The sequence below is a fragment of the Lolium perenne genome, chromosome 6 (genome assembly GCF_019359855.2).
Source record: "Lolium perenne isolate Kyuss_39 chromosome 6, Kyuss_2.0, whole genome shotgun sequence".
In the NCBI taxonomy this organism is placed as follows: Eukaryota; Viridiplantae; Streptophyta; class Magnoliopsida; order Poales; family Poaceae; genus Lolium; species Lolium perenne.
The window spans coordinates 196,097,421-196,113,134 of NC_067249.2; the positions used below are offsets into that span (position 1 = coordinate 196,097,421).

At 45.3% G+C, this 15,714-nt stretch overlaps 2 protein-coding genes across 2 annotated transcripts; one reads left to right on the forward strand and one right to left on the reverse strand.

The window, feature by feature from the left end:
• The first annotated feature begins 2,816 nt into the window (after nt 1-2,816).
• On the forward strand, nt 2,817-6,570 carry LOC127306507 (ornithine carbamoyltransferase, chloroplastic). Its single transcript, XM_051337150.2, has 5 exons — nt 2,817-3,120; nt 4,318-4,652; nt 5,401-5,532; nt 5,618-5,890; nt 6,157-6,570. The coding sequence occupies exons 1-5, from the start codon at nt 2,937-2,939 to the stop codon at nt 6,337-6,339; spliced, it is 1,107 nt and encodes a 368-aa protein (XP_051193110.1). The 5' UTR covers nt 2,817-2,936; the 3' UTR covers nt 6,340-6,570.
• A 1,070-nt stretch (nt 6,571-7,640) lies between these two features.
• Nucleotides 7,641-14,953, reverse strand: LOC127306508 (soluble inorganic pyrophosphatase). Its single transcript, XM_051337151.2, has 9 exons — nt 14,845-14,953; nt 9,912-10,043; nt 9,719-9,747; nt 9,174-9,239; nt 8,739-8,846; nt 8,594-8,659; nt 8,249-8,369; nt 8,059-8,140; nt 7,641-7,948 (listed from the first exon to the last, which is right to left on the reverse strand). The coding sequence occupies exons 2-9, from the start codon at nt 10,039-10,041 to the stop codon at nt 7,906-7,908; spliced, it is 645 nt and encodes a 214-aa protein (XP_051193111.1). The 5' UTR covers nt 10,042-10,043; nt 14,845-14,953; the 3' UTR covers nt 7,641-7,905.
• Nucleotides 14,954-15,714: the final 761 nt, after the last annotated feature.

The window sequence follows — 15,714 nt, forward strand, 5'->3', positions numbered from 1 at the left end:
AGGCCGGATTTTCCGGGCCGGATATTTCGGAAATATCCGGCCCCCTCGAAATCGGCTAAGGACCAGAAGAAAAGCAGCTCTGGACAGGGGCCGGACTTTGGCCGGATTTTTACCAGGTTTTGTCCCTGAGGCCGGATTATCCGGGGGGGGGGGGGGGCGGATTATCCGGCCCTTACTTAGGCCGGATTATCCGGCCCTGGTTTTGCCCAACGGCTCGATTTTCTTGGGGGGTATAAATACCCCCCTTCTTCCTCCTTGGGCTGTGGCTTCTCTCACTCTCTCTCTCCTCCATTGTTGAACTAGAGAAGCTTGCACTATCTCTCAACCCCTCCATGATTCTTGCCCCCATTTGAGGGAAAAGAGAGAGGAGATCTAGATCTACATTTCTACCAATCAAATCCATCTCTTTGTGAGTGGAACTCTCTAGATCTTGATCTTGGTGTTCTTTGTGAATTCCTTTGTTCTTCCTCTCTTATTCCCCCAATAGCTTTTGTAGCTTTGTTGGAATTTGAGAGAGAAGGACTTGAGCATCTTTGTGGTGTTCTTGCCATTGCATTTGGTGCATCGGTTTGAGTTCTCCACGGTGATTCGTGGTGGTGAAAGCAAGAAGGTTGTTACTCTTGGGTTCTTGGAACCCTAGACGGATTCTACGCCTTTGTGGTGGTTTGTTGTGAGCCTCCAATTAAGTTGTGGATGTGTGCCCCAATCTTTGTGTAAGGCCCGGTTTCCGCCTCGAAGGAAATCCGTTAGTGGAACCGTGACCTAGGCCTTTGTGGCGAGGGTCACCGGAGATTTAGGTGAGGCGCCTTCGTGGCGTTCGGTGTGTGGTGTGAGTACCGCATCTTGGGGTGAGGCCTTTGTGGCGTTGGTGTGCATCGAGCAACCACACCTCAAGGTGAGCCTCTTGTGGCGTTCGGGAGCGCTAAGCAACCGCACCTCTCCACCGGAGATTAGCACTCGCAAGAGTGTGAACTCCGGGATAAATCATCGTCTCCTGCGTGCCTCGGTTATCTCTATACCCGAGCTCTTTACTTATGCACTTTACCTTGTGATAGCCATCGTGCTTGAAGTTATATATATCTTGCTATCACATACTTGCTTGTATTGCTTAGCATAAGTTATTGGTGCACATAGGTGAACCATTGCTTAGAATAAGTTGTTGGTGCACATAGGTGAACAATAGTATATAGGCTTTGGGCTTGACAAAGTAAACGCTAGTTTTATTCCGCATTTGTTAAGCCCATCTCGTAAAAGTTTTAAATCGCCTATTCATCCCCCCCTCTAGGCGACATCCGTGTCCTTTCAGTAGGTTGGCTACGCTGGTGTACCACTCGCTTTGGCTGCGGTTTTCTTCTAATACACAAAGACACACGCTTCGGTGTGCGTTTGAGAGAAAAATGGGAACCAACTCCTGTATGGCGGATTCTTCTTACAAGTGAAGTGTGATGTTGGTATATATGTGCCTCCAAGCTACGGCATATCATATGGTCCTACTGTAATTTCCTTTATCATTTTGCTACAATGGCCAAGTTTTACTTTTATTGGCTTGAAGGCCCAGACCATCTTCAGTTTTTTACCTTTATGTTTTGTGTTTGATGAAATTTGAACACCTAAAGTTAAATTCCTGAATTCATTATGCATCAATAGGTGATAAGAATGCATGACCCAGATATGTACTGATAGAATTGGAGTAGTCACAATCAAGATCGCATGCTTTATTTGCTTCTAAATGATAAGGATTCAAGGCCAAGACTCGAGTAGGAGAAATAACCTCCTGTTGGCACTAAAAGTAGAGAAAAGTAGAAATAAAATTCATTCAAGTGGGGAGAAGGCATTCCAAGAGCCGAATGCGTCATGCAAATTAGTTGACAACCATGTCAATACCTAAGGAAAGACCCTATCTTCTTCATTCAAATGTTTTTATCTTCCAATTGACATATTGATATATTCCAAAATGGAAGTATGATAAACAATCCGAAGTTGTACACCACAGTGCTCTGCTTAGTTCGAAAAGGAAGTCTTTGTAAGAATACATAGCTCGACAACATGAAAATGCTAAGATCATGTTTTTTTTTCAATGCTACTTCTATGGACCTATATAATTTTTTGTTAAGGTTAGTCCGTAAAATAATTCTGTAAATGTAACATTGTCTTGCTTTTTTTAGGTAAATGCTAAGATCATTTTGGAAGTTGGAATGGTTGATGCCCATTTTCCCACACAATGACACAACACAAAGACCACCCTTCCAAATAGGCCCCAGTACAACTGATGTTTTCATTTCAGCAAAAACTCCTCCAGTCTCCACTCCAATCCAAGCAGAGACAGAAGGCCTGTTAATTGCAGCGAATATCGCCTTTTCTCTTCTCTTGCAGGAACCTTTTTTCCTCACAAATAATCTCAGCTTAGCAAAAGCGGTTCAGGCGAATGGAGGAGCAAATCCAACTGTCATGTGGGAGATTAGAAGACAAGCGGTCCAATTTCAGGAAAAACTACAACTACTTCATCCAAGGATCATGCACATCAACAGAACTCTCAATGTCATTGCCCATAACTGTGCTCAACAGGCAAAAACTCTACCTAGAGTCTCGCCTTTATGTTCTTGCAATAATCTTGCTCATAGATCATCTTCTTGTCCCGTTTCTGTAGCAATCAACAGATTGCCACCGTCACGAACAATGTTTGTATCGGTACAATACCTATGAGTAATGCAATTAGGATGCTCAGCACCCTACAATTGTTCAAAAAAAAAAAAAAAGGCCCTAGTACCAAGGCCAGGTTCCATATACCGTATATGTATACGCCCCCACATTTCCCAGCTGGCCCGTCCCTTCCCGACCTTTCCAGCATCAACCAGCCGCCGGATTTCCAGTAGTAGCCTCACTCTTCCCCGACTTCCACCCGCCGCCGCCAGCAGCCGCTGAAGCAACTCCGCGCGATGGCTGCGGCGGCGATTTCCGGCGGCCACCTCGTCCTCTCCGCCCCTCCCTCCACCCGGCGCCCACAGTCGCTCCCCTTCCACCCGCCCTCAGCGCGACCAATTGCCGCCCCCGGCGCCCGCCGCGGGGTCGCGGCCGCCGCAGTGTCCAGCCCTGCCGCGGTCTCCTCGCTGGGGAAAGAAGGTTAGGGTCTCTACGCCCGCATTGAACTGTCTTTCGGCTGTTTGTGGGCTGCCCAGTAACTAGGGTTCTGGTGGGGTTGTTTTCTTCTCGAAAAGATTTGAGAATCAGGGAGTAATCAGCGTGGCAGTGTACTGCGAAACTTGGTTAGTTTCTAGGGCTGCCTCCTCTGCCAATTCTGAGACTTCTGTACAGAACTCCTGGTTTGTTCATGAAATGGAGCCGGGGCCTCCCTTTTTGGGGCCCTATATTGATCTAAAAAGATAGTTACTGTAGTAGTTTCTGACACTGCCCAGGTGCCCATATATTTGCAGTGGCATTTGAAACATAATAATGGCTGAACAAAACATGGACCCAACTAGGTTGACCATCAGCTTCACCTTTTTCTGTGGCACTGGATGAAAAATGATGCTTCCTTGTAATCCTGAAAAGGCTTTCCCATGTCCTGTTTAGTTGCTTGTGAGACATCTGTACCAAACACATGGGTTTCGTTTATTAAATGGAACCAAGCCTCCTGTTATTTAGGCTCTATTGATCTAAATAGAGTTGTTAGTAGTTGCTGACAGACAGTGCCCAAATATTTGCGGCGGCTTTTGAAATATAATATTGGTTGAACAAAACTTGGACCCAACTAGGTTGACCATCAGCTTCTGGTGACCATTTTCCTTTTTCTGTGGCACTGGATGAAAAATCACCTGTAATGATAATCCATAGATCACACTAATCATATGGTGATCAAGCAAGAATTGTACTCCCTCCATCCCAAAGAGGATGTCACAGATTTGTCTAAATTTTGATGTATCTATACACTAAATCGCGTCTAGATACACCGAAGTTTTGAAAAATCTGCGACATCTTTTTTGGGACAGAAGGAGTGCTGAATTTTCTGGTTTGACATAAAGCAAAGCCTACCTTCTCCTTGCGTGTTCCCATCATCACTGTTATGTTGTGCTTACTTTAGTTTTATTCCACAGTCCTCACCAGTATCAACCACTGGGGGAGAAAGAGAGACATTTTGTTGTAAATATGTAGCTTTGTGATTCAATGTTGTTTCATCCTGCTATTTTTCCCAAAAAATATTTGAGTGATGGAAGCTAAGGTGTACATTCTAGAAGTTTTGGGCATCAAAAGAAAGTTCTATTAATGAAGATGCAAAAAAATATTTTGGTAACGTCATTAACAGTACTAATTTTCTTGCAGCCAAACAGATTCCTAAGGATTTTCTTCATATCAATGATTTTGACAAAGATACAATCATGAAGATCCTTAACCGAGCGATTGAGGTTAAGGCAAAGATAAAGTCAGGAGACAGGAGCTTCCAACCATTCAAAGGAAAGTCAATGGCAATGATATTTGCCAAGCCATCGATGAGGACCCGTGTTTCATTTGAAACAGGATTCTTCTTGCTTGGTGGGCATGCCATTTATTTGGGCCCTGATGATATCCAGATGGGCAAGCGTGAGGAGACTCGTGATGTTGCCCGGGTGCTTTCTGGATATAATGACATCATTATGGCTAGGGTTTTTGCTCACCAGGTATGATTATTAGTTGCATGATCATGGTTTATGAAATGTATACTCTACCAGTTTACTGGAAACTCTGCATATACTAAATCAAATTCCTTAATATTCAAACTGTTCGTTTCATGGTGCCTAATGATTGCAATCAAGACATAAATGTTATTTCTTGTTATTTCTTTGGTGCTGAAGCAAAGTTAGATATCTACTCTGACCATTAGCGGCGGATAAAAGAAAGATATTTCCCAAGCTGAAACCTATTAGTATGAAGCATCAACCTTGGTAACGGTAGTTGTAACTGAAATAGTAAGTTGTTTATTCTCAAAAAAAAGAAAAAAAAAGAAATAGTAAGTTGTTTCATTCTACTCCCTCTGTTCCATAATTCTTGTTGTAGTTTTAATTCACCGTGACAAGAATTATGGAGCGGAGGGAGTAATTGTCTAACAGCCAACCTGGAAATATTTGGTTGCGTGAATTTGATGATCAAACAATGTTACTGTGGCATTTACTTTCTGCCATGCTTCTTCGTTTGCTTGTTTTATATATTTCTTCAGTAGACTTGACATCTAATTGATGTTTGGGATCAGTCACTGAACTCACTTCCTCACTCTCCTGCTTTGTTGGCTTGCTTATTGCTGAGATGTTTTATCTTCCTAAGCTATTCCCATTCTGCCTTCATGCAATTGCATTTAACAATTCAACCCAACCTAGTTCCTGTATAGTTATCCGAGCATTACCTTCCTAACATCTCATATGATTTTGGCAGGATATCTTGGACTTGGCCAAATATGCATCTGTACCTGTCATAAATGGTCTCACGGACTATAACCATCCATGTCAGATAATGGCTGATGCACTTACTATGCTTGAACACATTGGTCGTATTGAAAACACCAAGGTAGATCACCCTTGAAATAAAAGTATGTGGCAATTCTGTTATACGATGACTAATTCTATCTCTGTTCCCCTAATTTACTATGTAGGTTGTCTATGTTGGAGATGGGAACAATATTGTGCACTCATGGCTTCTATTGGCTGCTGTGATTCCTTTCCACTTTGTATGTGCTTGTCCTAAGGGCTTTGAGCCAGATGCGAAAACCGTGGAGATTGCTAGGAAAGCTGGAAGTAAGATTGAAATAACTAATGATCCCAAGGAAGCAGTTAAGGGAGCAGATGTTGTGTATACAGATGTTTGGGCCAGCATGGGCCAAAAGGAGGAAGCTGAGGAAAGGAAAGAACTATTCCAAGGATTCATGGTCAGTCTACCTCTTTTTTTAAATAATTTACACCAGTTTTGATTGGTGGACTTGTCATTTCCACTGGATTATTGGTACCTGTTTATTTGTAGTCTATTTTTTTGTGCTACTAGAAACCACAGACTTGTTTCTTATGTTTGTTGTTTAGAAATTTTAAAGAATAATACTAGGAGTTGGCTCATAAAATTTCATGATGGTTTAACCATTTAGTCATTAGTCTCTGCTCATGGGATGGCCCTCAGGCTAATACGTTTGTGTCCATGCAGGTGGATGAAGCCCTGATGGAGATGGCTGGTCCGAAAGCGTTCCTTATGCATTGTTTACCTGCGGAGAGAGGGGTGGAGGTATCAGATGGTGCAATTGAGGCCCCTAACTCGATCGTATTCCCCCAGGCAGAGAACAGAATGCATGCTCAAAACGCAATCATGCTTCATGTGCTTGGTGCTTAGTTGCCCTAGTGTGTGCTAGCTTGTTAGTGTTAAATCAGCACCGAAACTGAAGATTATCACCAGACATTAGGTTCCCTTAAGAGGCGTGAAGGTAGAGATTTTGGAACATGTCACTGTATTCATACTTTGGGTTGTCCAATAACTGAAGTATGTACGTACTTCGGAGGTGGCAGTATGTGGTACTGTCTCAGGTCGGGTAATACTGAATAAATGGAGCACCCTCAAGATTCATTTCCATGCTCTTTACTTTTGTTCAGATATGCGTCTTTTATCTTTCTAAGAAGGTGTTTTTTATAGAATATAAATCAGATATGGTCATTGGTTGAGAGTACTAATCACCATTTTTGTGTACACCATGTTTGCGTACACACACACACACACGAGGAGTCAGAGTACCGATCTGCTGCACAACTTCAGCAACACAAATCTCAGTTTGCCTCGCCGAAAAGCTTCCTTCGCCTGTTGTTCCATATATTGCATATGCACAGGCTGCAGTTACAGTTGCAGCCCGTATGCAGCTTAGATGCTGTAGCTCAGGCAGTTGGTCTCCTTTCACTGCATTCCAGATCGCACGACAAATAAGATAGTGCACATGTCCATAGACTCGTAATTCTAACTTTCTTTGAACTAACATCGCTCTGGTTGCTAGGAGATTGGAGTAGCCCATGATATTGACAACGGAGGGAGCTCACAGAAAACTTATCTAGAAACCAAACCACACACTGCGACAACCAATAGCGTCAGGTGATTGCTTAGCTACTTGCAGCGTAGCAACAACAATAACATCAGGTGATTGCTTGGCTGTAAGCAACCAACTACATCAGGCTGCTTGCAGCGAGCTGATTGATGAGGTCACAGCGCACGAATTGGCAGAAGCTAATGACGGTATCTAGATTAACTCTTTTTTATTTGCTTCGAAGTTGGATTGTAGTCTTGCCAGTGTTATGGCGCAGGATATTAAATCTTTGACTGCAAACTTCACCTCAACTTGAATGAGCATATATTCTAGCCCATTCTGCAGAGCTCTTTGTTTCTTCTATTTTTAGAAACTCATGAATCGGCAAATATTCTAGCTCGTTCTGCAGAGCTCTTTGTTTCTTCTATTTTGGAAACTCTGCTCCAGACTGCATCTGGAAGACTCTATGTAATGATTTCTTATAATCAATAAAGTGCCATATATTCTCTCAGAAAAAACTCATAACATCAAATATTCCCCAGAACAAATGAAAGAAGCAGATACCAGGCACCTCCAGGCAACCACACGTACCAACAACACATGACATAAGGTATTGACATGAGTATGAGCCTTGATGTAACAGCTGATTTTCTATTAAGCAACCGTTCTGCAAAGTGACGGTTCGACAGCAAAGGTTCCAGCAAGAGGTCAAATACTTGGACCTTACATGGCATATACGGAAACAAAATGCACTGACACTTGTTCTCAGCATGAACCGAAGGTAATATATCCCTGAGCCATGGTTTTCGATCATGATGTTAACATAAATGTCTGTTTTACTATTAGTAGTCGAGTGAATGGCGTAGCATCTTCAGTTGAGCTGCTGGAGATCACTTCCTCAAGCCCTCGATGATGTATGAACCGTACAGGTCCCTGCAGTATGACATTTGAAATGGTTCAGGGAAAGAATTGGTTCTCGCAACAGTAAATCAAAAACAGCAGCAACAAAATGATTTGCAGAAGTATGAAGCAGTAAAACTCACATTGAGTACTTGATTGCATTGATGGCATCTTCTGCTGGGAGGAAATCATTCACTGCAACCTCTTTGTTTTCATTCTTCTTGTCTACCAACACAGCACATGTTCAATTGTCAGAATCCAGTTACTGCAGTTCATGGTCTGGCACACACAATTTTGTAATGGAAAGTGATACATCATAGTTTAGGAACATACAATCCTCAAAGAAGCGACGAATCTCCTGAAGGCGATGCTTGGGAAGTTCACTGATGTCTCTGAAGTGACGGTATTCAGGGTCATCAGCACAGACAGCTATGATCTTATCATCTTTCTCACCCTAGTGACACCAAATGATTAGCTAGATGTAAGAACTCAGCAGTCAGTTACAACCCACTTTTGTTATGGCAGTCTAATTCTTCCCTTTTTAGTCCGTTTGTGCAATCTCATGCATCAAAGGATCTTAATTGTTGGTAGAATAGAAGCAAATGAAGCATGAATTCGTCTGTTACTACCATGAAACAAAGCAACTTAAAAGTAATCAAGGCATGGAGAAAATTTAACCTGGTCAATCATAGGCATAAGCCCAATAGCACGTGCACGCAGGAAGCAGCCAGGAACAACTTGCTCCTATCCAAGAGAAAGAGAAGTGATGTTAGATCAGAGCAATACAATGTGCAAACATTCAAACTCTGCATCCACCACATACCTGCATCAGGACAAGGACGTCCATGGGGTCATTATCCTCGCACAGTGTGCGTGGAATGAAACCATAGTTGTGTGGGTAAACAACTGAGGAGTAAAGAACACGATCAACCTGAAACACAATTGAAAGTTGAAGCTCTCTTTTGTCAAAGCGGAAAACAAGTAGTTGTAGCATACAAGTCCTCCACATTCCTGTATGTTACTACTTACTAAGCAACCTACAGTGAGTGGAAGATTATTAAGGCATGCCCTTTACAAAATTACTAGTAATATTTTTTTAACAAAACTCCTCTATTTATACCTAGCAGTGTTAATTGATAGTGTTTAAATCTCTCTGTGTACATTCTGAGTCCAACAATTAGATTTCAGTGACACCCTTTGGATTTGACGGATAGTATAAACATGCACATAAAGCCCAAATGATTCAGTGCTAGCTGACCTTGATAAGACCAGTTCCTTTGTCTAACTCATACTTAACCTTGCTGCCTCTAGGAATCTCAATAACCTGCCAATTGAAAAAACAAGTCTGTTAACTTCAGTGTTTCACTGTACAGAACTTAATAACAGCAGCAGATAAAGACAAGCAAAATTTTCCAGAAAAGAAAATCTTGCCTTATCTAGTTAAAACAATCTTTCAATAGCATTTGGTTGGCACATTAGAATGTTAATAGGACAACTTGAGACATGCCTGAACTAGTATATCGTGTGAAAACCAAAACTGGTAGAAGGAATTTCAAACTCTACATTGTCCCAGAAAGTTTCAGTGGACCTGACCCTATCTTCTTTTATGGAATTAATACACGCATGGAAGCTTCAAAAGGAAGATTTTGAGACTTTGTAACCAGGAAGATGAATTTCAGTCCATATGCACAGTATGAGACTTAATACAACATGAAGGTAAAGCTCCAATCTGGTATCGATCAATTTGATTTGAACATAAAATATAATTTAGAACTTAACTACTGTATTAGAAAATAAACTTACACAGTTGAAAACCTCAGGAGCTCCTGGACCTGCATTTAAAAGAAAATATAATTACCGCTAAGATAAATTTAAACCAAAGCATTTTGTGAATGTTAAAATTTATAGAACATAACAGACCAATAAAGCATATAAAATCATATGTTAGCAGAACATAAAAATGTGATACTATCGTAGAACTGAGAGTGCACAATACCTATCTCCAGGTCATGCCATGGGTGGGCAGCAACGTGCTTCTGGGACATGGAAGAAAGGATACGCTCATTGAGAGCAGCAGGGGGCATCCTTGTTACCTGTCGGGTCTTTCCCTCAGCTTCTTCAGCCATAGCTATATGATTAAATAATCATCAGTGAGTTAATAGATTATCTGTACCAAGGACACTGACAAGCAAAACATGAACACTTGAACAAAGACATGTTAAGAAAAGGCTCCAACTGTAGGGCAAAAAAACATGACAGAAGTAAAAAAAAAACTCATGCAACAAACAAAGTACTCCATCCGGTTCATATGAATTGACTCAACTTTGTCTAGATACAAATGTATCTAATCAACAAACGCGTCTAGACACATCCGTATTTAGACAAAGTTGAGTCAATTAATTTGGATCGGAGGGAGAACTGAACATCAACACTATGAAAGCTGACAACGTTATCCTCCACATATTAATCTGAATACTGCTCTACTGCATGTTGGATGGTGCAAGCTATGAAATGAGCAGATAAATTTCAACCTGATGTTTGACCATCAAGAAGTAATCTCTAATGCGTGAACAATGCAAAATGAAAATGGAATAAATAAATTGATGAAAAAAAGTAGTGCAGATGCTTCTGCTTGCAACTGAATACTTTTATTGCTGCTAAATCGTAAACAATGTGACAGGCCTTCAGTACTTTGCTCCTCAGTAAACATACATGCTTTGTTCATACCAATACTATTTAGTGTATTACAGGGTGGGTCCGAGATCTTCGTCGGGGTGGCCGGCCCGTGTGGGGCGTCGCCGGCTGGGAGGAAGGAAGCCAGGGCGGCGGCCCTGGGTCCCCGTCTGCTGCGGCGGCGGGTGGTGCGGCTGGGCGCTGCGGGCCGCGGCGGCGTGGCCGTGGCGCGGCAGCAGGTGGCGGCGGGCGGGCCGACCCGGGCCCGATCTGGGCCTTGGTTGGTTGTCCGGCGAGCGGGGAGCCAGGAGGTGGTGCGGCGGGCGGTGGGCGCGGCGGCAGTTGCTGTTGCCGGCGGGGGCGGCCCTGGAGGCGCGCTGCTGCTCGGGTGGTCCGGGCGGGCGCTGTGTGGCGCGGTGGTGCTGGGGAGGGCGCGGTCTGGGCGTCGTGACGCTGCTGCGGCAGTTCGTCGCGGGCGAGGTGCTGCTGGCTGCTGCGGCAGGGTTCTGGTGGGGTGCCGGGGCGGCTGCCCCGGGCAGCGACGGAGTATTGGTGGGCGAGGTGGTCGACGGCAATGGTTTGCGGGCTGGCATATGGCTGTCCTGCCGGTGTAGGAGGCCTCGACAGGAGGGGGCTTGCTCCGGGTGAAAGCTCTGCCCGACTAGATCGGTGCCGGCGATGGCGACGCCTCGAGGCGCCGTTCACCTTCTTGAAGGCATCGTTGTGGAGCTCCTACCTCTCCTAGCTTCAAGGCTTCGTGCTCTCCGGGTGAAAACCCAAGCTCTTGCCTCGGCCGGAGCGGGCGACGGCGGCGATCTCGTCGCTTCCCTTCTTGGAGGCCTCGTCTTTGGAGCGCATGACCTTCACTCGGCGAGGGTGGCTTGTTTGTCGGGCTGTGTTGCCTTGCCGTCTGCGTTGGAGGATGCCGAGGCGGCGGCCTCGGGTAGGTGGCTGTGAGTCGGGGCGGCGGCCCCGGAAGGCGGTGCGGCAACATCTCTATGGTGCGGGGATGTGGCTTGCCACAGCTTGGGTGGCGACCCTGGCCGTGTGGGCGGCAGGGCAGTCGGCTCGGTCTGATGCGTCCTGGTGGGGACGGTCGGACGTTATGTCGGGGCGGCGGCCCCGGATGAGTTGGTGTGATGCCCGTGGTCTGCGGCCGTTTGCCCTGTGCAGCTTGGGTTGCGGGTGGACGAATCGTGCGGCGTTGCAGCTCGAGAGCGAGCGGTGGTACGTCGGGGCGGCGGCCCCGGAAGGTGGTGGCCTTGGTGGACGTGCAGGGCGCGACGGACCAGCGGTATGTCGGAGCGGCGGCTCCGAATGTTCGTCATCTTGACGGTGTTGAGGACATCGACTTTGTGTCGCGAGGGCGACAAGGTCGTTTTGGCGCAACTGAGAGGTTTGTCTTCTTCAGCTATGCTGGAGTGTCCCGTATCTGCTCCTCCCATAGTAGAGTGTCCCGTATCTGCTCCTCCCATAGTAGGCACGGCGTCTTCGCTCCGGTTTGGTTGGATGGCAAGCTAGTCTTGGCGAGTGTGTCGTCGTCCGCTTGTATCAGCTCTGTGTTCGAGTGGGTTTGCTCTTGTGGAGTGGCGAGTGTGGCCTTGGCCCCGTGGTGTCTTTGTATGGTTTTCGCATGGTTTTCTCCTAAAAACTATGCACTTTCTTCTTAATTAATGGATGAGGCAAAGCTTTTGCCTCCGTTTCAAAAAAAAAATTATCATGTTAAAGGAAAGAGGCAGGAGCTCTGGCATTCAATCAAACAGATAGTGCATCCTTTCATATCTACATACACATATGCAACACAGAAAACATGCCCCTGCATTCTCATGGTTTAGCATGAGTTGCCTAATCCTGAGCATTAGCTCTTTCCACAGTGTCAACAGTGATAACATAAACTTACATAAGCATGAAACACAACAGTACATTCAAATTTTCCCATCTGAAAAACCCTGGTATCGGTAACTATCACTAAACTCAGCATTAGTAATATCCAAGAATACAGGAATTTCTACGTTTCCTGAACATGGGTAACGTTGGGCTCCATTGCCGGTTTACCATCATATACTAGAAAACAAACTGCCCACTTCCAATACAACTAAATAATCATCAGTGAGTTAATAGATTATCTGTATCAAGGACACTGACAAGCAAAACATAAACACTTGAACAAAGACATGTTAAGAAAAGGCTCCAACCGTAGGGCGAAAAAACATGACAGAAGTAAAAAAAAAATGATGCAACAAACAAAGTACTAAACATCAACACTATGAAAGCTGACAATGTTATCCTCCACATATTAATCTGAATACTGCTCTACTGCATGTTTGATGGTGCAAGCTATGAAATGGGCAGATAAATTTCAACCTGATGTTTGACCGTCAAGAACTAATCTCTAATGCATGAACAATGCAAAATGAAAATGGAATAAATAAATTGATGAGAACAGTAGTGCAGATGCTTCTGCTTGCCACTGAATACTTTCATTGCTGCCAAATTGTAAACAATGTGACAGGCCTTCAGTACTTTGCTCTTCAGTAAACATACATGATTTGTTCATACCAATACTATTTAGTGTATTGCAGTAAATAAACCAGTGCACCTATTGATTATATACATCATTATCATGTCAAAGGAAAGAGGCAGGAGCTCTGGCATTCAATCAAACAGATAGCGCATCCTTTCATATCTACACACACATATGCAACGCAGAAAACATGCCCCTGTATTCTCATGGTTTAGCATGAGTTGCCTAATCCTGAACATTAGCTCTTTCCAGTGTCAACAATGACAATATAAACCTAACACAACAGTAGATTCAAAACTTCCTATGCGAAGAACCCTGGTATTGGTAACTATCACTAAACTCGGCATTAGTTATATCCAAGAATACGGGAAGTTTTACGTTTCCTGAACATGGGGCACGTTGGGCTCGGTTGCCTGTTTACCATCATATACTAGAAAACAAACTGTCCACTTATCCAATACAAACCATCCACCCGTCAAAAAAAAAAAATACAAACTATCCATGGCCTGAAGGACCAACTGAATGCCTACGTTTGCACCCTTTTTTCAGGTAAAACAATTCGCATATGAATTGAAATGGTCGCAAAGAGTGACAGATCTAACTCATCTAAGCAACTTCGCTGGCATTCAACACGCTGAAAAGGCAGAGAAAGTCCACTATTCAGGAGTAACTGCAAAGCCACATAAAAAGGCTACTAGTATAAAGTGCACCACCTCCCTTGTAAGTAACTTGAGAAGAACCCTAGCAAGATATGAGCAAACAATACTAGCAGCTATAGCAAGTAGCACTAATTTAACCGATAGAGTAAGAACCTACTCGGGCTAAGGCCCTTGGACTAAGAATCTAGTCAAAGCGAGCATAACCTCAGGCCATATATAAAATAAAATGGGGAGATGACGTCACGCCCTAAACAACTCGACATGAGCCGACGGAGACGAAGAACCTTCCCTCGCCTGAACAAGTATCGCAATCACAGTAATCGTGCTCTCTTCCAGAAATAGCAAACGAATCATCCGCAGGTACTAGAGGTGGAGCAGAGAGCAAATGCGGGTACCGAATAATAATAACTTTGAACCGATAGGGGAAACAATCATCTCCAGGAACAGATTCGGGGGAGTGGTGGAAACGACGGGTGCTGCTACACGTCTGGCAAACTAATCGCGTGAAATAGTTGCCCAAAAAGGAGGAGAAGAACCCATGCCTCTGCAACTGCCGAAGAAAAATCGAACTAAATCGGGAGACCCGGGCCAAAAATCGCCAAACGAAAAAGGCAACGCCTAGTTCGAGGCTGGATTCGTTCAGTAGGAGTGCTTGAATCGCGGGCGGAAGAACATTCGAGAAGACCGAAATGTTCAGGCCGGTAAAGGGGGGAAATCCCCGGTGGAGCAAAAATAAGAAGAAAAAAATGGGGTAACACAAGCCAGAAAGTAAGGACGAACTATGCCGGAATCATCTGACCGCAAAACGCACCACCATCAGCATCGGAGGAAGCACGGCGCAAAAGGATCTCGCCAAAACTACCAAACCGGAGGAACTCGTAACCGAAAAAAAAGCAGCGGAGGAAGGAACCGCAGGCGACAAAGAGCCCGGAAATGCGCTCACTCGTACAGCCCCCACCCCTGACCATCAGAACCGAGCGCGAGCAGCGAACCGCACGCCACAGCCACCGATCCGACCGACCACCCCGACGAGAGGATCAGACGAGGGAGAGGGAGGGAGAGAGATCCCTCACCGGAGGAGTTGATCTCGCGCGGCGGAGGCGAGGGAGCAGCGGCAGCGCAGCGCAGGGCCCGAGGCTGGACTGCGACGATATTCACTCTTCCTTTCTGGCGTGGCGGAGCGAGGCCAGGATATATGGGCAAAAAGCGTCGCGGGCGGGCGGACGGGCGGGGCCAGTTGCTTGGGCATCGCGGGCCGTCGGATGGGCGCGTGGACGGCCGGGATGGGGGCACGCGGGGGATAACGCTTTAGTGGAAGCAGGCAGGCGTGGGGTGGAAGCAGCGGTGGCACCGGATTCCCACCACCCACGAGAGAGCCACGAGACGAGACGAGAGAGCATATACTCGGATTCTCGGAATCTGGACCCCGGTCGACGTAGACCAAGTCCACCGTGGGCCGTGGAAGGGACACGAGCATCGGCACGGTGTCGCGGATTCTAAATTTCTAAGCCACTGTTTGGTTGCACAGAATTCAACTCTGAATTCAATTGGCAATGAAAAACAAAATGAACGATTTCAATGGAATACCATTTTTTTCGCTGAAACGTAAAAGCATTGCGTTTCGATGCATTGATAGAAAAGAAGGTTATATGTACAAGTCCCCGAGAGGACAACCACCCCACCTTACAACTCGACCCAAGAAAAGAAGGCTAATCTAGGGGAGTAGCTGGCGGACACCCCGGGCTCCCGCGTCCGACCATTGCTGTGCCTCGGCCCTAATGTCGTTGAACAGGGACGCCACCGGAGGTTGCGCGTTGTCGAAGACCGCAGCATTCCGGTGTTTCCAAATCCACCACGATGTAAGCATGATTATCGACGAAGTACCTTTGCGCAGCTGGCGAGGGGCGGTCCGCACCACCAGCGACCACCACTCCGCGAAGTCA

Bases quoted from the DNA above. Each gene is read 5' to 3' on its own strand.
- LOC127306507 (XM_051337150.2), top strand. From the start codon at position 2,937: ATGGCTGCGGCGGCGATTTCCGGCGGCCACCTCGTCCTCTCCGCCCCT. The intron at 5,533-5,617 runs GTAGATCACCCT...TTTACTATGTAG, and splicing joins GTCGTATTGAAAACACCAAG to GTTGTCTATGTTGGAGATGG. The intron at 5,891-6,156 runs GTCAGTCTACCT...GTGTCCATGCAG, and splicing joins AACTATTCCAAGGATTCATG to GTGGATGAAGCCCTGATGGA.
- LOC127306508 (XM_051337151.2), bottom strand. From the start codon at position 10,041: ATGGCTGAAGAAGCTGAGGGAAAGACCCGACAGGTAACAAGGATGCCC. The intron at 9,240-9,718 runs GTAAGTTTATTT...TTCAATTGGCAG, and splicing joins CTCCTGAGGTTTTCAACTGT to GTTATTGAGATTCCTAGAGG. The intron at 8,660-8,738 runs GTATGTGGTGGA...TCTCTTGGATAG, and splicing joins ACGTCCTTGTCCTGATGCAG to GAGCAAGTTGTTCCTGGCTG.